Source organism: Podarcis pityusensis (assembly GCF_964106645.2).
Source record: "Podarcis pityusensis genome assembly, chromosome: 4".
In the NCBI taxonomy this organism is placed as follows: Eukaryota; Metazoa; Chordata; class Lepidosauria; order Squamata; family Lacertidae; genus Podarcis; species Podarcis pityusensis.
Window position 1 is genome coordinate 28737129 of NC_138027.1, and position 24259 is coordinate 28761387.

At 41.0% G+C, this 24259-nt stretch overlaps 1 protein-coding gene across 3 annotated transcripts in view; it reads left to right on the plus strand.

Annotated features, from left to right (window-relative positions):
- The window catches only part of NBEA (neurobeachin), a 355514-nt gene that overhangs the window by 323566 nt on the left and 7689 nt on the right, over positions 1 to 24259 (plus strand). For 2 of the 3 annotated variants that reach the window (XM_081004035.1, XM_081004033.1), the window contains 5 exons: positions 6538 to 6627; positions 8437 to 8629; positions 10922 to 10993; positions 14880 to 15035; positions 15124 to 15294. In XM_081004035.1, the coding sequence (XP_080860161.1) occupies positions 6538 to 6627; positions 8437 to 8629; positions 10922 to 10993; positions 14880 to 15035; positions 15124 to 15294 (682 nt within the window). Of the gene's footprint in view, positions 1 to 6152; positions 6216 to 6537; positions 6628 to 8436; positions 8630 to 10921; positions 10994 to 14879; positions 15036 to 15123; positions 15295 to 24259 lie in introns of all 3 variants that reach the window. The other variant, XM_081004034.1, reaches the window with a different exon arrangement.

Consider the following 24259-nt stretch of genomic DNA (forward strand, 5'->3'; position numbering starts at 1 on the left):
AGCTAATGGGGCCTCCCGCTGCTGCTGCGCCGCCGCCACACAATTTCTGTTCTCATCCTGAAGCAAAGTTCTTAACCCAAGGTACTATTTCTGGGTTAGCAGAGTCTATAGCCTGAAGCATCTGTAACCTGAAGCTTCTGTATCCTGAGGTACCACTGTATAGGGAAGGTTTTTTAATGTTTAATGTTTTATTATGTTTTTATATATGTTGGAAGCCACCCAGAGTGCCTGGGGAAACAAGATGTATGAGGCATAAATAGTAACATTATCATTATGGAACGGGATGTCCCTATTTTCATCAGAGAAATGTTGGAGGGTATGAGATCTGTATTTACATACGTAGACCTACAGTGGTACCTCGCAAGACGAATGCCTCGCAAGACGAAAAACGCGCAAGACGAAAGAGTTTTCCGTTTTTTGAGTCGTTCCGCAAGACAAATTTCCCTATGGGCTTGCTTCGCAAGACGAAACGTCTTGCGAGTTCTTGCGAGTTTGTTTCCTTTTTCTTAAAGCTGCTAAGCCGTTAATAGCCGCTAAGCCGCTAATAGCCGTGCTTCGCAAGACGAAAAAACCGCAAGACGAAGAGACGTGCGGAACGGATTAATTTTGTCTTGCGAGGCACCACTGTATAGTCAGAAATCCTCAAGTCCAATTCATTGCTCAAATTCTAGCATCTTCAGCATACCCAGTGATGGCCACTAGCCTCTGCTTAGTGCTTATCATTCCAAGGAAAGACCCCACCGCCTCCCAAGGCAATGATAAACGAGCTCTTATCTTTAGGATGTTTTACTAATATTTTGTTAAATGTAGAAATTCACAAAAGATTGCGAGGAGTGTCAGCATTCATCTACAAATGTTTCTAGCATTCATGGTCACAAAACAGCGGGATCAAGCCATTAAGCACTTATTCTATGTAAACCCCATTCAGATTAGATGACACACATATTCTTCAGTGGATTGTAGTCAGTGTTGGATTTATGGTTTATGCAGTCCTTTTGAGGAGCCCTTTTGGTTCACCTATGCATGACTAAAAGTATGACAAAGCTAAATGCATAAGAACCAGATAACTAATAACACAGGCTGCCTTTTTACTCTTATATTATCAAACAGTATTTCTTTCATAACACATAAATAACAGGTGAAATAAACCACAGCCAGATTTCTCACTTGCTTTAATACCCCTAGTTACTACTGGATTTTCTAGACACTTCTTAAGATAACTATGAACAGGAGAAAGTTCTGGCAAGTTCTAGTAAAGAACATGTCTGTATTCTACAGCAGGAAGTAGGAAAAATGAAGAGTGGAAACCACAGCAAATTAGAATCCAGCAATGACATGGCAATTGTTTGTAGTGACATTTCAAGGGTATCCTCTCAGTTAATGATGTATACTGAGATATTGAGTGCCCCCAGCCATACGGGTTCCTACTGCTGTTCATACCTATAAATCCACTACTGATTGTAGTCAGTTGGTTTTGTTTTTCTTGAGGTGCAACTCACACTTAATTCTTGAAAACAGTTTCTTTTTGTAGCTACAGGGTGAATAAAATGAGGCTTTTTTACATTGTGATCAGACTTTTCAAAAGGGCCAGATGGAGATCACATGAAATACCGTGGGAGAAATAAAAAAGATGTTGCTATGGTTCTCACTAGTGCCACAGGGATTTTGTGAGCCTGGCATTATCTTTCTATTGCTACCTGGCTGTGAATATGACATAGGGAAGGTGTTTCATAATTTTTAAGAGGCTACAGAGGTGTTGTATCCATTTCAGAAATATCATTGTCAGAATGAGCCATCAGATAGCGTAGGGAGAAAAATGAAAAGCAGGATGAGGGAAGGACAGCAGGCCGTTAAGAGGGGAGGAGGACTGACAAATGCAGATGATAAGAAAGATAGATGAACCTTCCTCCCCCCCCTTTTTTTTTTCTTGAGGTAAACCAGAATGTTCCCTGAAGTGCTTGAAGTGCAGATGTTGTCTTAGGTGTGGTATAACCACAAAGCATCTGGAGCTCTGTTTGCCAGATAGATTTCCTGCTATTCCTGATTGAATAACACCAAAGCTGCATTTTATATACAGTGGTACCTCGGGTTACATGCGCTTCAGGTTACAGACTCCGCTAACCCAGAAATAGTACCTCAGGTTAAGAACTTTGCTTCAGGATGAGAACAGAAATCGTGCTCCGGTGGCGCGGCGGCAGCGGGAGCCCCCATTAGCTAAAGTGGTGCTTCAGGTTAAGAACAGTTTCAGGTTAAAAACGGACCTCCGGAACAAATTAAGTACTTAACCCGAGGTACCACTGTATGGGGTTTTGATATAATGTCAGTGCTGAATGGACACACGTATGACTGCCACCTTCTGTTGTTGTTTTTTATAATGAGGGTTTGTTAAGTGGGACTTTGCCCTGATAATACACTTGGCAAGTGGAAAAAGAAGGGAGAGAGAAACCAGCCCCCAAATGACATGTATAAGTGATAAACGCCCATATTTGTAAGACATACCAGTGGAGCAGAGTGGAATCCCATCAGCCTCAACCAGCATGGCTGATGGTCAAGGATTATAGGAGTTGCAGTTCATTCTTATTGTAGATTAATTTATATGTATACCAAAAGACTGGACACAGGTGGCGCTGTGGGTTAAACCACAGAGCCTAGGACTTGCTGATCAGAAGGTCGGTGGTTCGAGTCCCCGCAACGGGGTGAGCTCCTGTTGCTCGGTCCCCACTCCTGCCCACTTAGCAGTTCAAAAGCATGTCAAAGTGCAAGTAGATAAATACTTTTCCTGCGGAAAGGTAAACGGCGTTTCCGTGCGCTGCTCTGGTTCGCCAGAAGCGGCTTAGTCATGCTGGCCACATGACCCGGAAGCTGTACGCCAGCTCCCTCGGCCAATAAAGCGAGATGAGCGCCGCAACCCCAGAGTCATCCGCAACTGGACCTAATGATCAGGGGTCCCTTTACCTTTACCTTATACCAAAAGACATGCTAAAGTATGTCTAAATGAGCCAGACTAAAGTGCTAGTACACACCACACATTTAGAGCACATGACTTCCCCCAAAGAACCCTGGGAACTGCTGGGAATTATATCTCTGCAGGAGGTAAACTACTGTTCCCATGATTCTTTGGGGGAAGCCATGTGCTTTAAATGTGTGGTGTGTATGCAGCCTTCATTTCCATTTAAGGCAATGGGACTTAAATAGCACCTAACTTGGTCATTGATTTCCATGAAACTTAGGAGCAATTAACTTAGTCAGGACCCAACCCATAATGTGTTAGCATAGCATATGTTTTCCATTTCATGTATCATGTGGGTTCAAAACTGATTGCATCTATGATGTTTCCTGTAGCCAATTCTATGAAATAATGGACAATAAAAAGGCTCTGGAATCATTATCAGTTATCATGTGTCAAGATGATTACAATTGCTGTATTTTAGGTGTCAAAGACATGGTCTAACAGTGTTAACAGCAATCAGACATGTAACAAAACCAATTTAAGCATGTGAAAAAACTCTTGATTGTGACTTGAAATGTCAACGATAACTGTACTAAAGATGTAGGTTAGTTTACTTTTAAGATCACAAAGCTATGGGAATATCTGGTGTTTAATTAATTAGTGAAACTTTAGGGGACAATTTCCTTCTGAATTACAAATACCTTCTCTGTATCCAGTCCATGTAGGAATTGTAAGAAATTTGTATTTGTCTAATTTGACAGGTGTATGTAAACTTGAGATCACCTCTCTCTAGCATTTTCCCTTCCTTGAGAATGTTAATTCAAAAGTATTTTGAGACTTGTAATAGATAATAATAGTTGGACCAACATAAACAGTAATATCTGATGCTATCTTTATATTAGCATATAATAGCTTGGCAAGTAGAAGCTGATAGCTACGCCTGATTTGCAGCCTATATGGGTATTGAAAATTAAGAGGGTTACCATTGACTCCTCTGTATAGAAAATCAGGTGGTAAAAAGCCACTGAGTACATACTAAATAAGATGTATTTAGCTGTAAAATAATGGTTGCCTTTGACAGAATAAATTTAAGTGCCCATCTCTTATAATCTAAACAACCCATCTTATTTAGAAGTTACTGCTGTTTTCAACCTCCCTCTTTGTTAACATAAATCTGTTTGAAGAAGGAGGCAAAATCAATAGCATTGGTGTAAACTGAAGTTGTAGCTGTATAATCAGAATTTGCCAAAGACTGGTCAACTTGAAAGCAAATGTGTAAATTAAAGCCCGGCAGCACTTTGCAAGATTTAATTCATTTCTCTGCTGCATCTGCAAAAGAAAAGAAACATTATTTAAGCCATTACTATAAAAAGTGGCAGATGAATGTCCATGATTAATATAGATACTCAATATAACATTTTTATTTCAAAATGATGCTTTAAAAGCACAAGAAAATTGCCTTAATGTTGTCAGACTACTGAAAATAAGGGTTATTTGCTTGAATTGTTTATCAAAAGAGCTTTTTCTGGAAACCTTTGCATCCTCAACAGACATTGTTTGGCATTAAACATTTGTATTATTCCTCACACACTCTTATGATTAAATATTTAACACAGAGAGGGGGGAGCAGTCTGGTTCCACAGGAATGTGCATGATAAAATGCTGATGTCTAAAAAAGAAGTTTCTGAAAAATATATTTTTTTAAATAATTTAAGTTATTTAAGTTCTGTAGAATATATTGTTGTATCAGTGTTTGACTTTCCCAATAGGTGTCATGAGGGATAGTAAAAGGCAAAATCCAATGCTCGCACAACACACACAGTGCAGAAGGAATGGATCCTACTACACAAGGACAAAAAGAGCACACCTAGTTTTCTATGTTCTACATATGCAGGTTGTTAATTGGAACCATTGGTGTTAAAAAAACAACCAATGACTTGGAGGAGAAGGAAAGCCCAGCATCAGCAGCTGGCATTTAGGCAAATGTGGGGTCCCACTGATCCTGAATTTAACATTATTTTAAGAGTCCCTCTCCCTAGTGTTTCTTGGCCCTGCACTTGACGTAGCAACAGCCATGGAAAAGACTTTTCCTTGCCCATCGACAGTGCCACCAGCAAGGCCTCCCCCACTGATCTCATAGTAAGTATTGCAAGAGGCAATCCTTTAAGTACTCCAGCCCCTAGCCACTCAATGCTTTGTGCTTCAGTACCAAAGCCTTGAATTTAGCCCAATAGCTGACCAGCAGCCACTACAATGCTTTAAGAAGTGGTGGCACATTGTCCTGTGTTTTGCCCCAGCTGCATCTCCTGGACCATTTTCAAGGCTAGCCCCACATAGAGCACTTATTGGAGTCCATTAGGGAGGTTATTAAAGCATGAGTCTCTGAAGCCAGGTCCGGCTATAGGTGGAGAACCAGGTGTAGTTTGCCACTGAAGCTCCCTGAGCCTCAAATACCAGCTTAGAATCAAGGAAGTAGTACCCCTAAGCCACATACCTGATCCTTCGGGGCAAATGCAACCCCACCCAAAACAGGTCATTTCCCTAATCCACATAAAGGAACCACTCACCCACAGCACCTCTGTATTTTCAGGCTCAATTTATTGGCCTTCATCCAGTCCATAACAGCCTCCAGGCACCAGAGTAGCACCTGCACAGCCTCTTCCGATTCATGTGAAATGGAGAGAGAGAGAGAGAAAGCTGAGTGTCATCAGCATATTGATGGCATCACACTTCAAATCCCTGGGTGTTTTGGTACTAAATCCAAGTCTGAAGCCAAATGGGAATGGCCACTATAAAAAATGATTTAAGATCAGTTTTCTGGATTTTGTTCTAGAATAAATATGATTTTTTTTTGGAAAGATTTCTGTCTGAAGGACAAGTTTTACTTCTGCTTTAAATTGCTCCTTTTAATTTCTAAAATAAATTTTATAACAATGTGGACCAAATCATGGGCACAGCTAAATATTCTTAGTTAGAAAAGCATGCACTTAGTGAGAACAAAGCACACCACAATTACTCATATAAGCATGTCACGTTAAATAGTTTTCGTAGCATACTTTATCTTCCACACTTATGCCTTGTTGTTGATATATGAATCATTTGTAATTGTTAGTTTTGTTGTAATTTTTTGTATTATTTTTTTTTAGATTTGTGTTTTCCCCAAAAAATCATTTCACATTTTCTTTTTCTTTTTTCATTTAAGATTCCAGAAGCTTATTTTATTAGGGATCCTCATACTTTCCTCCTTACAAAGGACTTTATTAAGGTATACATGCTGTATTTAGTGCAGAGAAATCTCACAAGACCTTAACTGCATGTCCTCACAGGTTAACATTTTCACATGCATTTCCAGCTACTTGAAATAGGAATGGTTAGTTGGTTAACTGAAGCATGCTTGAAAGGAGAAGCAAAGCTTGTCTACAAAATACTAACACTTGGATGAGTCTGCAGCCTGGGAGAAGAGCACCCGGTGAATTTTCTGGACTTTTTTCATGGCTGACTTGGGATATGCTTGCATTGTCAAGGAGTGTGTTGACCTATCTCTTTGATGCATATTGATTATGACAATCACTCTCCTTTCCCTGCAGGCCATGGAGGCACAGATACAGAACTTTGGACAGACGCCATCTCAGTTGCTTATTGAGCCACATCCGCCTCGGAGCTCTGCCATGCACCTGGTGAGATATAACTGCTTGTTGGGAATTTATTTCCTCTGAATCTGAGGATCCTTTATAGGTCATAAAATACCAATTTGAGTAACACTTTCTCTTTATGTGCCCTGAGTTCCCCACAAACACTGTATGTTTTACTCTGTGCAGATAAATTGCATGATTATAGTATAATGGTAAATTTGTGGCTTGACAGTCACAGATTTTGTTTTCCCCAATTCCTTGGTTTTCTTTTAACAAGTCCCTATCATCATGAATATGTATTTGATGAATACTACTGTGCAAAATAAAAAAGCCTAGAAGATTTTCTTATGGTGGGGATCATATTGCAAGAAGAGAATGCAGCATTAGGAAATGATTTATGTGATTTATGAACACTGGCTACTTGTCAGAAGTGAGGAATTGTAGTTCAAATCATGTGGGAAACCTCCAGCCCACTCTCTGGAGAGGACACAGTGTGCACTTTTAACTTCAGTTTGAACTCCCAAATCATTCCTATCCATTCTTTTGTGTATTTATTCCAGAAGAAGAAGAAATCCATTATTCACCTAAAACTGGAAACAATGAGATCTGTTTTTATTTTTGCTCTTTGTTTGGAACATCATAACGATCAGGATTTTTTAAATAAAGTTTCAGTAAATTCCAAAGTATAGTATTTTTGACAGTTTTTTTTAAAAAAAACTTAGAGGAAACATAGTATAAGTAATAATTTTGGCGGCACTGAACTTTCCCCATTAATAATAATAATAATAATAATTTTAAAAAATGTTTATATCCCGCCCTCCCCAGCCAAAGCAGGGCTCAGAGCGGCTAACATCATACAAGTAAGACAATGTATAAAGCAAGCGATCAATAAATTAAGATACATCCCACAATTAATTCAAACAAATTAAAATTAAAACTGGACAAGTGGCAATCTTCAGGTTAAAATTGAAGGCAGTTAAAAACAGTCATCAAGGCTGTCTGAAATCTTTTATTTAATATAAAAAGCAGTTTACATTGTTAGATTAAGGACAAGATTGTTAAAAATCCTATACGTCAACTTGGAAAGCATAATGCTTCTGAAAACAAATTTCATTAGCAGTGTTCTCCTCATCACTCTTAGTTTTCAAACATTTTATTTATTTATTGTTCAAAGACAAAAATAGCTGTTTATATACTTATCCATACATGTGCCTCCAACCCAAAGAGCCTAAGGGATGTCCATCGGTTTCCATGGGCTTGGGGAGCCACACTAGATTTTTTTTAAATATATATATATATTTGAAACAGCAGTCACACATGCATGCATACTTACCACATAATGCACATGGGGCTGCCATTTTCAACAGAGTCCAATATTTCTTAAAATGTGTAGGGGGGTTTTTTGTCCCGTGGGTGCCATTAAAATCAGTGTTGCCATTGGCTTCTATGAAACTGTTAACTGGTTGTTTTTCAGCCGCTGCATTATATATAATGTAAACCTTATGAAAGATGTAAGTGGTGCTTCTGTTTGATTGACACTGTCACTAAATGAAGTGCTGTACCTATTGAGATATTCTTTCTGTTAATGCTGACTTTATCATTTCACACCCTGTAATGATAACCCAATGGACCTTAACCATACCTCTTCTCTATTTCCCCTTGTGTAATGCTCCACCAATAGCTTTGCTGGTTTTGGTGTCCTGTTCTTGTAGCTTAGATGTGCATATAACATTGTTCCCCCTGTATGTGCAAATGTTTCCTGATTCGCTTAACCTTATTTTTCCCTCAGACCTCTTCACTAATTGTGTTATCCCTTCTGTTTTCTTCTGCTCTCTTCTCCTTTCTACTCAACAGTGTTTCCTTCCACAGAGTCCACTTATGTTTAAAGATCAGATGCAGCAGGATGTTATAATGGTTCTCAAATTTCCATCCAATTCTCCTGTCACACATGTGGCAGCCAACACGCTTCCGCATCTTACTATTCCTGCCGTGGTAACTGTGACTTGCAGCCGACTTTTTGCAGTGAATAGATGGCACAACACAGTAGGTATGTCTCCCTAAAGAGAGTTTGTCTTGAACTTTCTACAAAGAATTCTTTTAGTTGCAAATAGATGTTATTTGGACTATTGCTATACTTCAGTTGTTTTAGTTGTTGCTGTTGTTGTTTACTTACTACAAAACCTCTCTAAGCAACTTAGAATCATAGAATTGTAGTTGGAAGGGACCCTGAGGGTTATCTATATCTTGTCCACAGTTTAGAGCCAAAAACATAGCATAAAATCAGAAACAAAACATTCAAGTAAATTCTTTATTATTATTATTTATTGACTTTTTATTTATTGAATAAAACCACAACAGCAACCCATACACAGACACACCAAAACAGCAGAAATGTCAGCAGCAGAAAACATTTCATCAATCAACATCAGAACATTTATTGTGATGCGTCAAATGCCTGGGAGAAAAGCTTTTGTTTGGCACTGAAAGGATGTTAACATTGGCACCAAGCAGACCTTACTTGGGAGAGCATTCCACAAGCAGGGAGGTACAACTGAAAAGACCTTCCAGTGGTCTCCACCCTCCAAGAATGCACCCAGAGGAGGGCCTCACAGAACAACCAAAGGTTCATATTTGGAGAGGCACACTGAATGAGGCTTGGAAATGTACAGGCAACCAGTGCGGCTGTGCTAAAAGCAATGTTACATGATCAATTTACCCTGAGCTTGTCGGCAGTATAGCCTGTTTGCACTAGCTGTAACTTCTTCAAAGGCACTCCCGCATAAATCACATGCAGTAATCCAATCTTAAGGTTACCAGAACATTGATTACTGCAGCCGGGTTATGCCTGTCCAGACAGGGTTGTGGTTGAGCCCCCAGCCTAGGCTGGTTTAAGACATTCCTCACCACCAAGGCCACCTATGCCTCAAGGAACAGCAGTTGCTTCAGTAGGACCCCCAAACTACAGACAAGCTTTTTGAGTGATGGTGTGCCCATCTAGAGCAGGCTGCACACCCCTCTAGCACCATCTCAGTCTTCTGTGGATTAAGCCTGAGTTTGTTGGCTGTTGTCCAGTCCACTATCACAATCAGACACTGTTTCAGCACATTCACAGCCTCATCAGAAGTACATATCACCAGTAGCACTGATAGCAATGTACTCTACTGGTCTAAAATTAGATATTTGGATACAGCGTAGTTTTCTTCAGGAATGGTCTTGCCACTTTCTCAGGTTGCCTGGAACCACTCCATCTTGTAACAAAACATTATTGTATCCTTGGCCCAACTATCCCCTTCTTGCCTGATTTTCTAAGCCATTTTGTCCAGAACACCACAACACTTTTGCTGTAGACCCTCAGGCTTGGGAGACCCTCAGGCTTGGGAGACCCTCCTTGAGAACACTTCCAGGCTGCCTATTCTCCCACAGGCCAATCCTTCTGAGTACTTTTGCCTGACTAAATGTCTCTTCGAACAGTGATGGTCCTTCTTACCTACCCAGAACAAGGATGGAAAGATCTGTGGTATATGAGTGAGGCAACCTCTGACTTTTGCCCACCTGCAATGTAGTCTATTAGGAGTCACTTTTGTCTCTGAAGGATTGTCCAGTGGGGAATGTGGCCCTTAGGCTGAAAGGGATTCCCTGCCTCTGCTTTAAGCAGCACTTCCCTGGGAAAGGGAGCTCAGAACACTGTTTTTCAGTGGCCTGGTAGCATATGGCCTCCCTCTTCTATCAAAGCCTAGGGGGTAATGTTTACAGAGTGGCATCCTACCAATTTGCTATAATAGTCTGCTGTCTCAACTTCAGTTCAGATCAGCACTCCCATACCCGCCAGCATTTTTCCAATGAAAATGGGAACGTCCCATTTCATAATGATAATTTTAATATTTATACCCCACACGTCTTACTGGGTTGCCCAGTATATATATTTTATATATATTTATATATATTTTATATATATAAAATAATAATAATAAAGCATTAAACATTAAAATATATATATAGGATTGCCTTCAGACGGGTTAAGGGTCGGATAACTCCATACCTTCCAACATTTCTCCAATGAAAATAGGGATGTCCTAAGGAAAAGAGGAACAAGTAAGAAACCAGGAGGCCATAGTGGGCTCAGGGCCAGAAGGTAGTGCAAAATGCTGTCCATTTTTCTACTTTGAAATATTTGTTCATCTTCCCTTGATTTCTTGCTGTTCAAAGTAGGACATCATATTTTTAACCTAAAGAGGTAAAAAATAGGAACATGATCACCCTGCAGTGCAGACCCATTAAAGTGAAGTGAAATAATACTTGTACAATCCTCACTGGCTTTTTTCTCTCCTCTACTATGTAGGCCTCAGGGGAGCCCCAGGATATTCTTTGGATCAAGCTCATCATCTTCCCATTGAAATGGACCCATTGATTGGTATGCCAGAGAATATAAAGTATCTGTTTATTAGAACGTGATGTGTTCAAAACATATTGAATGTGCTTCATAATGAATTAGAAGACTTCAGGGAGGAGGGAAGGACCATAAGGCATCTGCCTTGCATGCAGAAGGTCCCTAGTTCAATTCCTCCTTTCTCTAGGAAAAGCTACTACTTGAAACCCTGGAGATCTACTGACAGTCAAAGCAGGCAACACTGTGCTAGATGGACCAGTGGTTTGCCTCAGTATAAGGAAGCGTCCTTTGTTACTGTCCACCCCTGGCTTTAAAGAATGAAAAACACTGCAGTTTTTAATATCAAAGAAATAACAGCTATCCCTGCTTCTTTGCCTCTAGCAACTGGTGTCAGAAGTGTATATGCAAGTTCCAAATACCTGTCCCTTTAGTGGTCAGTGATAGTCCTATCATCCATGAATCTGTTAAATTCCCTGTTTAAATCTATCAAATGTAGTAGCCATCACTGCATTGTGTGCTCTGCAAATTAATTATGCATTATGTGAAGAGGTCTGCCCTAAATCTGTGGCCCATCTAGTTTGCTGCATACGGAAATGACATTTTCATTGAGCTGCCATAAGCCCAAGAACTCTTTTCTGGTTGGCATAGCCATTTTAGATCTCAACTATGTGCGCTTGAAGTTAGAATTTATTTCTTGTTTGTTTGTTCCAGTATGCATCAAATCTCATTTGTTGGTTATGCACCCTGTTTGAGAAAACAGTACAGTTTGCTGGGATTTTAGCATCTTGAATAATTTGGTGTAATCCACAAAGCTGCCTAATTTTGTTAGAAGATGAACAATTTCACATTTGTGAAATTGGCAAAACATTTATAGGATGGGGCACAATAATTGATAATTGAAATTAATAATTGCATCAATTTACATTAAAGGTGTTACACTAGCCTAGTGAATTGATGGTGGTTTTAGATTGGCACAGCAGCGGGTGTTAATTGTTATGCAGATGAAAGTCACTCTGGCCATAAGTAGTGACAATCAAACTACTTTTTATTTGAATTGAAGTGTGCATAATAGCAGTGAGGCAAGAAGCAACTTTTCATGCCACATTCTGATTGCTAGTATTTAATCTTATTAAAGCTAAGGCAAGATATGCAACTAATACGAGGGGCAATGGACCATATAAACAAACCAAATCTAAAATGTAAACTGCTTGAGTTGGTTCCCCATCGTATAGGTATGTAGGTGTAAGAAAACAAAGGCAGGTGTCAGTGAAGAAACCTCTCCAGTCAGCAAGATACAATGTGCAACAGATCAATGAAGCAATCTTTCTCAGTCATCACCCTACTCCCTCAGCTTATAATAATAATAATAATAATAATAATAAATTTTATTTATATCCCGCCCTCCCCAGCCAAAGCCAGGCTCAGGGCGGCTAACAACAAACAAATAATCAAACAATCAAATAATCCAACATTCTAAAACATTTCATTATAAAAATTAATTAAAATCAAATTAATGGCAACCGTTAAGCAAAGTTCTGTGCAGGTTGCCGGAGGTGGGAGTCAGGCTGGGCCCTGACCAAAGGCCTGGCGGAACAACTCTGTCTTGCAGGCCCTGCGGAAAGATGTCAGGTCCCGCAGGGCCCTAGTCTCTTGTGACAGAGCGTTCCACCAGATTGGAGCCGCAGCTGAGAAAGCCCTGGCTCTAGTTGAGGCCAGCCTAACCTCTCTGAGGCCTGGGACCTTCAGGATGTTTTTATTTGCAGACCGTAGGTTCCTCTGTGGGGCATACCAGGAGAGGCGGTCCCGTAGGTACGAGGGTCCTAGGCCGTATAGGGCTTTAAAGGTTAGAACCAGCACCTTAAACCTGATCCTGTACTCCACCGGGAGCCAGTGCAGCTGGTATAGTACCGGATGAATGTGATCTCGCAGCGAAGACCCCATAAGGAGTCTTGCCGCGGCATTCTGCACCCGCTGGAGTTTCTGGGTCAGTCTCAAGGGCAGCCCCACGTAGAGCGAGTTACAATAATCCAGTCTGGAGGTGACCGTCGCGTGGATCACAGTGGCTAGGTCAGGGCGAGAGAGATAAGGGGCCAACTGCTTAGCTTGGCGGAGATGAAAAAATGCCGCCTTTGTTATAGCTGTAATCTGCGCCTCCATAGAGAGGGAGGTATCGAAGATTACACCCAGACTCTTAACGGACGGTGCTGGCACTAATTGCACCCCCGCAAGAGATGGGAGTTGCCCCCCCAATCCCATATCGTCCCGTCCCAGCCAGAGGACCTCTGTCTTCGAAGGATTTAACTTCAATCGGCTTCCGCGTAACCATCCAGCCACAGCTTCCAAACATCTGGTCAGTGTGTCTGGGGCCGAGTCAGGATGGCCATCCATCAACAGATAGAGTTGGGTGTCATCGGCATACTGATGGCAACCCAGCCCAAAACTCCGGACAAGCTGGGCGAGGGGGCGCATAAAGATGTTAAAAAGCATCGGGGAGAGTATCGCACCCTGAGGCACTCCACACACCAAGGAGTGGCGGGATGACAATTCCCCCCCAAGCGCCACCCTCTGTCCCCGACCAGAGAGAAACGAGCGCAGCCATTGAAGGACTGTGCCCTGGATCCCCACGTCGGCAAGGCGGTGGTCCAGGAGTTCGTGATCAACCATGTCGAAGGCTGCTGACAGGTCTAGAAGAATCAGCAGCCCCGACCCGCCTCGATCCAGCTGCCTGCGGAGATCATCTGTTAGGGCGACCAGAGCCGTCTCGGTCCCATGACCAGCGCGGAAGCCAGACTGGAATGGATCCAGAGCCGATGTTTCATCCAGAAACCTACCAAGCTGTTCAGCAACCGCTCTCTCAATCACCTTACCCAGGAATGGAAGATTCGAAACCGGGCGGTAATTGGATAGATCTAAGGGATCTAATGATGTTTTCTTTAAGAGCGGGCGCACCACTGCCTCCTTCAATTCCCCTGGAAATATCCCGGTGCCAAGGGACAAATTGATGATATCCCCCAGGGGGGCCCGCACCTCGTCTGGACACGCTCTAATCAGCCAAGTTGTGAACCAAGTTGCACAGATCTGACCCAACAATAAAGACTCCTTGGTGTATTTTCTTTTCCTTTAGGATAATACACTAGAGGGGTTGATGGGGTGGCGTAGGGAAACAGTATTGCAGTATGAGCTGGAAATGGGGAAAAAATGTTTGCATTCTATAAAGCCTGTTGGATGCCTTCTACATTGGACAAATTAAGGCTTCTTCTCCACATCCCACTTCATCTGGAAATCAAAACCTACCACATTTGGGCTGGAATCACACAACTGTTTACCCCATAGTGGATACCTTAAAAGTGCTCATGTTCTGGTTCTAACCTAAAGGGAAGGCAATCATATTTTTCTCCCCTATGGCATGTAGTGAGCCAGTCATTATGATGCCCTCAGCTTCCATGTTACCACTTGGCCAAGGACTACAAATGGACAAACCTTCATATGGTTAGAATTGCCTGCAGAATGCTTTAAATTAGCCACTATAAACTTAGCTGTCATATGATTCCAGCCCTGGAGACAAGAGGTTGGGGTAGCTCAGAGGGGAATTTTTGAAATAAACTAAGGGTGGGTTTTCAGATAAGGAAGCAATTTCCTCTGAGACAGATTGATCAGTAGCCCTAGAAGTCTTTTTGCCTTCCTTGGAGCCTGAGACATGCATCATCAGGAACTATTTGGTCTGAAGGCATGTTAATCTTTTCTGGGTTGTGAGGTTGGTTGTGAGTCTGGCCATTTTGTCTTCCCAGTTTTATGATGTTTCTTTCTACTTCTATTAGTTTCAGATTTCTAAAAGCTTGGGACAACCATGTTACCATTAAGTCCTTCTTCCCAAAATTAAATGGTGAAAATGCTTTTTCTTTTTCGGCAGCTAATAATTCTGGTGTGAACAAACGTCAAATCACAGATCTTGTGGATCAAAGCATTCAGATCAATGCTCATTGTTTTGTGGTCACAGCCGATAATCGCTACATTCTTATCTGTGGTTTCTGGGACAAGAGCTTTCGAGTTTATTCCACAGAAACAGGTATTTGTTTTACATTACAGTTATTTGCATTTCTATTTGTAATGCTCTAAAACAAAAACATCAGTAACACAGCATTTCTTTGTTGTAGGCAAGCTAACTCAGATTGTGTTTGGCCACTGGGATGTAGTCACTTGCCTTGCAAGATCAGAATCTTATATCGGCGGAGACTGCTACATAGTCTCTGGCTCTCGTGATGCTACATTACTGCTGTGGTACTGGAGTGGCCGACATCATATCATTGGTGACAATCCAAATAGCAGTAAGTTCATAATTTTCTGTAGTTTATGTGTGCATGTATGTAGTGTTTGCCTTTAATCATCATTTTTTACATTTAGAATGACAGTAAAACTTTGTACGCATTCTGTAAACACTGTTTTATAGTAATCACAAATTGTGGGCTACATGTTTGTTAAAAAGTTAAAAATCAAATAGGAAAAATAATATGCATAATACCAGATAGCTTGCCACTTTGGGAAGAACAGAACGAGCAGTTATAGAGCCTAACATTTTAAGTAGCTTGTTCAAATTTTCCCCAAGTATAAGTCATATAGCTTTGTATTTTGCAGAATTTCTTATAACCTTTTAAAAAAGTATGTGTGTGTGTGTGTGTGTGTGTGTGTATAATAATGATAATAATAATTCACACACATATATGTAAAATTAAATATTTGAGTCATCCACTTGACTTTACAGGCAAAATCCAACAATGAATGTTACTTATTTGCAGAGGTTTGTTGAAAATACATGGACTGTTCATCTTCTTCCTGTTATGGCTTTGTTCTATTCCCACCCCCCCACCCCCAGTTTGCTTACTACCTCAGCCATCATGATCTCTCCAGCAGTGCCAAATTAAACCCTGTGGAGGCCCCTAGGCAGTCAAAATTTTGGGGTCCCCCTCATGCGCACACTCTAGTGGGATCACATTGATTGTAATTTTCTTTCAAGATCAAATCAATATATTTTAACCTTCGTCGCAGGGCCCCTAAAAGGTGTGCAGCCTATAGGCCGGTGCTACTCTGCGTATTTGGTAATCCAGCACTTCTCTCTAGAGCTGGCATAGCCAACTGGTGCTCTCCAGATATTTTTGGACTACACCTCCCATGATCCCTGATCATTGGCCATGCTGGCTGTAGCGGATGGGAGTTGTAGTCCAAAACATATGGCCATGAGTGCAGGAGCAATATATATGGCCCTCTTCACTTGCCATGCCACAGGACCAGCAAGGTGATCTGTTACTATTTCATGAAGATTGTAGTGCTACCCAACTAATTTCATCATACTGCCTTGATACTGTCATTGTTGACCTATGACTGTAAATTCACTGGGTTTCCCCACTTATTTTACTAGTGGCTGTATCCACCACTTGTGATGGCAGTATGGTCAGCCCCAGATCCTATATTTAAACTGGGCAACACAGTGTTAAGTCAACAGAGCAGTTATATTAAGAAATATTTCTTTGTAACATTTACAGTTCCTGTACATTTACTGCCAGGTGATTAGGGCTTATCTTGTAAGAAAAATGAAAGTGAGATGTACAGTGTAGGTTAAATCCAATTAGTTAACATCTTTAAAATGAATCTCTAGGAAGATGCAGATGATATTTTCAGAAAAGGATTAGTTTCTCAAAAGCTGTCATCTGGAGACACAGATAAGATATTTTATATCACAGAGCATAAGGAGGTAAGGAATTCAAAAGAAAAATGTCAGGTTACAGTAATTATGTGGGCTAGGTGCTTGACTTTCTAATGATCCTTTAAGCTGAAAGACAGTTAATTATCAATTTCAGCTTCAGTGCATCCAATTACTAAAAGGAACTTCAGTTGTTTCAGAAAATCATATAAAGGAGGGTCTCTCCTTTCCTTATTTTGGTAAATCAGCACTTGTAAACCTGTATTTTGAAATTTCACATACATGTGCATGTACACACGACACATGCTTCACCTCCGTATTTTTGGTTATGATCATTTCTAAAAGAGAAACTAAATTAGTGGCATATACATTGTTAAGATGCCCCATTGCTAGTTCTTCTGCTATTCATGAGACTGTGGATGCAATCCTATGCACAATACTTACCTGGGACTGGGAACAAGTCCCACTGAACCCTTCCGAAGAGACATATATGGAATTGCACCATGAGGGGTATTAGCATGTGCCAGTTAATGTGCGCAACAACCAGCAGCAACAACAAGTCAGCAGCTTCATGGCTGGCAGCTTCTCCTCCTTCTCCTCCTCTTGGCACCACCACCGGCAGAAGGCTGTTTCAAACCTCCTTCCCCTCCACAGCAGAAGGAGGAGGGGAAGGAGCAGCCCACTGGAGTTGTGTTGAGATCAGCTCCATGCTTTACCTCCACAGTTTGTGGACATTGTGGGGCTGGCTCCTACCCAAAAATACGGGGGGGGGGGAGGGCTTGGCTCCCTGGAGCTGGAACCCCTGAAAGCTTCTTACTTTTGATTATTTCCAGCAGAAAAGAGTTTACATTTTTTAAAGTAACAAATTTGATGCTCTGGACTGTGTAGCACATGGAGGGAGTTGAGCCTCCATGGAAGCTGCAAGCTATTTAGGCAACTAGGAATCTGTCTTGGCTTTTGCCACAATAGGACAGGCAAATCTGTTACAGCATTGAACTATTGTAATATGCTGCTCTGTATAGATTCTCAGCACCTTCCATGCCCCAGCCCCATTCATTTTTGCCCTTGTGTGCAGACTGCAGTTTGAGGTTTCATGATAGGAGGGTACAGTATTTGGAGTAGGGTCCACTGCCTGTAAGGGACCTGGGTGGTGCTGTGGGTTAAACTACAGAGCCTAGGACTTGCCAGTTAAAAGGTCGGTGGTTTGTATCACCGCAACGGGGTGAGCTCCCATTGCTCGGTCCCTGCTCCTGCCCACCTAGCAGTTCGAAAGCACGTCAAAGTGCAAGTAGATAAATAGATACTGATCCAGCGGGAAGGTAAGCGGCGTTTCCGTGCGCTGCTCTGGTTCACCAGAAGCGACTTAGTCATGCTGACCACATGACCCGGAAGCTGTACGCTCCCTTGGCCAATAAAGCAAGATGAGTGCCGCAACCCCAGAGTCGGCCACGACTAGACCTAATGGTCAGGGGTCCCTTTACCTTTACCTTTACCACTGCCTGTAAAAGTTGGGGCATGTGAAGTGCTGATATCCTGGATCACTGTGCCAGATACTGTTATGGATCAGGCTATGCAAAGTAATAGTTAGAGAAAACAGGTGTTTATTATACCATTTACTAAACTGTTCCACCTAAACAATTTCTATAACTTGGTGAATCTAATTCTGACTATGAATTTGCATCGTTTCATTTGCATCTCTAGCCTGTACTAAATAGATGACTTGCTATATCATACAGACACACAAACATTTAAAAACAAAAAACAAAGGTTGAGGAAAAAATCTGAATCTTTGAGCAAATACCCAAATAGCTGAAATTGCAACAACGAAAGTGAAGGACAGATGTTTTCTTCTGAAACCGACACAAATTCAGAAACTAATTTGGAAGTGATAAAAATTAATTTGCACACTTTAATTGGAACCTTCTTCTTGCATGAAAAGAAGGAGAATGGAGCCAGCAGCTTGTGCTAAGAGCTGATTGAATTTTTTGTCATGTAGGTATGCTGGACTTGGCCGCTTATCCTCTTGAGCCTATCTGTGCAATATATTGCGTTCAGCCTTTGACTGGTTTCTTTAAAAGGATCAATGCTATTCCTGTTGTGTCCCCAGAGTCTGAAACTTCATTGATCTTGGGACTTGACATTTCTCATTACATACCAGATAGTCACCAGAGGTGTTAGTTAACGTTGCTTTCCCTGGCCGTGTTTGCATTGAGCGCTATGAGCATGTTGTGTCAACCAGCCCAAAGCTCAGTTTGTGGACCAATTATAGGAAATATCCCTTAAAGACACTGAAGTGCATTTTGTATCACTTGACACATTTTACATATGCTTAAAGGGAAAGTTCAGTACTTCAATAAATGACAGTAGTAAACAGCCCCGTGCATTGGAAATACTAAATGTGTCTATAAAGACTTCCAGGGAGAGAGCAACATTGATTTTTTTTTTTTTTTGAATAACACTTTTCAAGGTATTTTAAGTCACTGGTAAGTAAATATTTCAAATCTAAAAGACTCTCTAAATAAATTGAAAGGATAGGATCATTAGACTTAAAACATCCCCTGCATTCGTACATTTTATTTCTTCTGACTTCATGTTATTTGAGAGGTTGCTAGTACAGCCGGCTTTGTTTGCACACTCAGATCTGTTGTTTGCAGTGTAGTTTCTTCAAAATCACATTGAAACTGTGTTAGGCCAACTCAGGGGTAAAATGACTTTTGATTGCTTAATAAAAAAGGTCACACAGACTCACATATCTGTGTTTGCAGTCAGACTTGCATACATGCTTGTGCCCCTTGTATTTCACCATTTCCTCCCACAAAAATATAGCCATGTGAATTTTGTATGCCTTATTTCCTGTCTATTGAGGGACAGATGCAACCCCAGGTTTGGTGCGACCTTTCAGCTGCTTATCAAGAGCGGGGACACAGAAATTAACTCCCCAGGGCCTAAGGGAGCTTCCTATCAGAGCCCAAGAAATAGTCATAGGGCAGGTGTGAACCCACTTCAGGCCAAGGCTTGTAACAAGGCACAAGATGGCATTCCCAGCGCTCACTGTTGGATTTCTTGTCAGAATAGCTTCTCTTCCAGCCCATCACTCACAATGAAAATAGGAAAGAGATTCCTAGAGGAGAGGTGGTGGCGGCAGCAAATCCTGCTATGACCTCCCTCTCCTCCCAAAAAACAGCACAGGGAATTGGAATGGGTATCTGCCCATTCTGCAGGTGTGGGAAGCAATGGAGCAGAAGAAACATGGGGAATGGAGGGAGCCAGGAACACACACCTGTTTGCTATATGCTGTATTTTTAAAGTGTTTTCATGTGTCCGAGCCTTCACTTTCCTGGACTAGAATAGGAATAGCAATGTCAGGCCTGCTGGTTATCTAGGCTGCTTACCCACAGGTAGGTTGCTGTAGAGAAAAGTAAGGAACAGTGCTTCTTCCCTGGGATTTGATCCTCGGGATCTTTTGTGGCCTCTACCTGGTCTATAGGTGATTGTATAAATGCTTAGTTTTCAGTGCTCTTGGTTTCCTTCAGATAAGAAAACTGTTCTGCGAAGGATGAGATGCTTTGATGGCTCCTGCTTTTTAAAACAACTGTTCCCATTGTACTTTTGGCAGTGTGCTACTGTGCTTTCTAAAACTGGGGTGCGGCAGGGGAGAGAGAGGTTTCCATTGCACCTGAAATATTAGGTTGCAAGGAAACGAGCACATCTCAGAATAAAAAAAAAGATTAATAATATTTATCTGTTTAGAATTGGAAGACGTTCGGTCTTCCACAGAAATCAAATCACATATTATGTCCATTGTGGAGAACAAAAGCGAGCGTCTTATTTTAAACTACATTGAGGGAACTGTTTTGGTAGCTTGGTCTCGTATATTTTATCATTTTGCCCTGAAGTGATTCTACTGCAGATACAGAGGTGCCACGTTGGGGAAATTACTGTGAGTTCAAAGTGATGCTGTTTCAATTCACAGTGGTCAAGTTTCACCTGCAGCTCCCCTGGTGCCACAGCCTTTAACCTCTCGCTGCATCTATCAGTGGTGATGTGCTGGTGACAGAATATTTTACTGGATTGTGAATGATTGCTAAGGTCCATGACATTCTGCCTTTTGCAGTGAAATGTAATGTGGGGTGAGATTTCCTCCCCCCCACAGTGGCTTTGTTGGAAGAATATATCTCTGATTAAAACTGTATTTTCTTTCATTTGTCCCTAAAGGGTGAAATGATACTCACTGTTATTGCAAAGCTATGATTGATTCTAAAGGCTTTGGAAAGCATAGTATAGCTAGGATTTCTTTAAAAATTTGTTTTCAAGGACCATATTGGTCCTCGTGGGCTCTTGCCTTGGCAAATGAAGTGGATCACAGTACAGATTCAATTTAATTATAGATAACCTGCAGCTTCAGTGAGAACTGTGTGTTTGGTATTCCAGAATCATGCATAATAGAGATAATGGGCTGGTTTGCCTTTCTTTGCTTTCCTTTCAACTGTCAAAAAAACTCTCAAGGTTTTTCAAGGGCCAACTCAAGTAATTCACATTTGAGAATAGCAATTTCAAAATAAGAATATTGTAGAATAAGTTCAAGCCCTCTGCCAGCTGTAGTTTAGCATCTTTCTGAAATATGCAATTGAGCCGAGACTCTTTGTCTCCTGATGTGTTTCCTATATGACTCTTTGTGCTGAACAAGTTGCCCATCTCTAATCAAATGCTTCACGTAGCATATGCACAAATGCCACTAGACTTTTAAAAATTGCAGTCATTCATTGTAGTCATTCCCTGTAACGGGCTGTTGTGTCAGGAAAGGTGAAAGGATGCAAACATCTTTCGGAGGATTGCATCATTCCTTTACATAATTTCTATTTTTCACCTCCATCTCCCTTATGCTAGCAATACAGAGTCAACAAAACATGCAGTAAACCACAGAAACGGCCCCTTCCTATCAAAACCTTGCACATCCTGCCCAGAGACACAGAACAGATGTATTGCAGAGTCTTTCCTAGCTTCCTTCTCTTTTTCACTGTCACGCACACACACAATCCTTTCAGACAATGCTGGTGCCAGTCCTGCATCCACTTTCACAACAGGGAAACTTCTCTCACTTTTTCTTATCGTCTCCCTGTACACCCCAAATTCTGTAATAACCTTGTTCTTCTCTGGCTCTTTTCTATGCGCATATGGGTCTTTGTTCTCCATGGCAAATATGTGTCTGTTTATTTTGAAACGGAGGTTTGGACTGAGTTTAATTTATTGCAAGTGGTGGATAATCTGAGACATACAACAAAACCTGTTTCTAAACAACTTTTTTTGCTTGAAAAGTGATACATTGAGACTTAAGAAATTCCAAATGTATGCTTCCCCTTGCAAACTTAATCCTGTTGTGCAAGTGATGTCAGCTATGGGTGCATTTATTACACATGTGGAGAAATCTTAGGTTTTTGGTTTTTTTCAACCTGGGGGGTGGTATTGAACTAAGTTTTACTCAGAGTAGACCTATTGTTATTAATGGCTGTAACTTAGCCATGTTCATTAATTTTAATGGGTTTATTCTGAGTAAAACTTAGTTGAATACCACCCAGAATGTTTCCCAAAGTGCACATAGGAACACATTGAAAGTGGCCATTTTCAGAATTACGCTTACAATTAATATATGACTGGAAAGCTGTCAGGGGGCAGTGAGGGAGCGGCATAGTATCAGTAATCATGTTTTTAGACATGATTCCTTTACACTCTCTCCTATGTCTTTAGTGTACAGTACTGCAGAAATCATAATTTCTTCCTGCACATCAATTAATGTACATTTAAATCAACTCTAAAGCATGGATCAAACAGCAAACTAGATACCACATGACATTGTGCATGTGCAATTAACATGCACAGTTGTTGTTGAAACAAAATAAACAATTCCTTCCAGTAGCACCTTAGAGACCAACTAAGTTTGTTATTGGTATGAGCTTTTGTGTGCTAAGGTGCTACTGGAAGGAATTTTTTTATTTTGCTTCGACTACGGCAGACCAACATGGCTGCCTACCTGTAACTAGAACAGTTGTTGTTGTTATTGTTGTTTAAGTAACAGCTGTGGGGATGTCTGAACAACCTTAGGATTATGAAGAGGTGGGCAGAGAAGGTTTAACTCTTTCTCTCCTGCATGGTTTTACAAAAAAGGGGCTTCTCTGAAGTTCCTATTTACATTTCAAGAGAAGGCTCTTTTGATCTCAGTGGAAGCTTCCACTGAAATGCAAATAGCAGCTTCAAAAATGGGAGACTTGTCAAGGGGGGAGAGAGAGAGAGAGAGAGAGAGAGAGAGAGGTAGTTTCTCCCTTCTATCCCCATGGCCCTGGGCTGTTCAAGCTTCCTTGAGTCTGCTATTTACATAACCAAATAGAGCATGCTAATTGCAATCATGACCCAAATAACATACTCAAAATGTACAAAGCTGAGGTTCTCCAGTATCAAGAGAAATGGGAGGACAGTGGGAGACCTGATCAAACTGTAGCACGTGGGTGTGGTGGGTTCACAGAAGAGCTGACCTTTCACCTGAGTGCATAACTTTAATGTTATACTGCTCATGCAGGTGGAGTCCCTCCCAAGTCACCTATTGACCTAATGTCAAAACTGACCCATTCTGAAAGGATCCTGCCTTTTGGCTTTTCTAACTCACTTCATTGAAGCAAGATCTTCCATATTCCAAAGCCTTGAAAGATCAGTCCACACCCTATGGGACCTTTGAACAAGAGGCTAGACTGAGCCAAGAAACCCACACATGACAAAGTTTAATAGAAAGCAGGAAAACCCAACACAGTTATTCCAGTTTGGGAACATTTGACAGAGCCTGACCCACATCTTGGCCAAAAGCTTTCATGGTTTTCATAGTAATTTGACCCTTCATAATATTACTGCCAACATATTCCTGTAGAGCTTAAGTAAGAAAGAATGTGAAACACACACACAAAAATGTGAACAGAATTTCCTTTCTATTTGCATTACTGAACTCTGAATATTCTGGCTTATGTTTTATTGTTATTTATAAAACTGGTTTTATTTTGCAAATTGCCTTGTTTTCACAGTGAAAGGCAGTCTATAAGTGACTAAATAGCACTAAATAAGCACCAGCCAAGGTGCTGTGAAACCAAGGTAGGCACCATCCATAATTAGGCAGCCTGGTTAGACAGCACATGGGACACAAGTGGTCACACCAATATACTGAGCAAAGTAACAGGTGTGCCCTGTTGCAAGTGATCTTAGATTTGCACCCCCATCCTCTGGAAAATTGCAGTTGCTTGGAGTGGCAAAGTCTTGCAGACTAATCCTGCCTGCATCATAAATATAAGTGTGTTGACTGTGCCGCTTAAAATAATTCTTTTCAATCTATTATTTTTCTTTTTGGTGCAAATTATAGTACCTAGCATTTTATTGTGATTTTTTTGTTGTTGTTATTTAAAAAAGGTGTTTCCCTAAAACCTCTGGTCCTAGTGTCATATGAATGTACATTGCAATCCACTATTTTAAAAGCTTATTTTCAAACCATGCTTACATTTCTAAATCTCATGGCTGGACTTTAAAATATTAGAGCACACCACATGTCTTATAATATACTT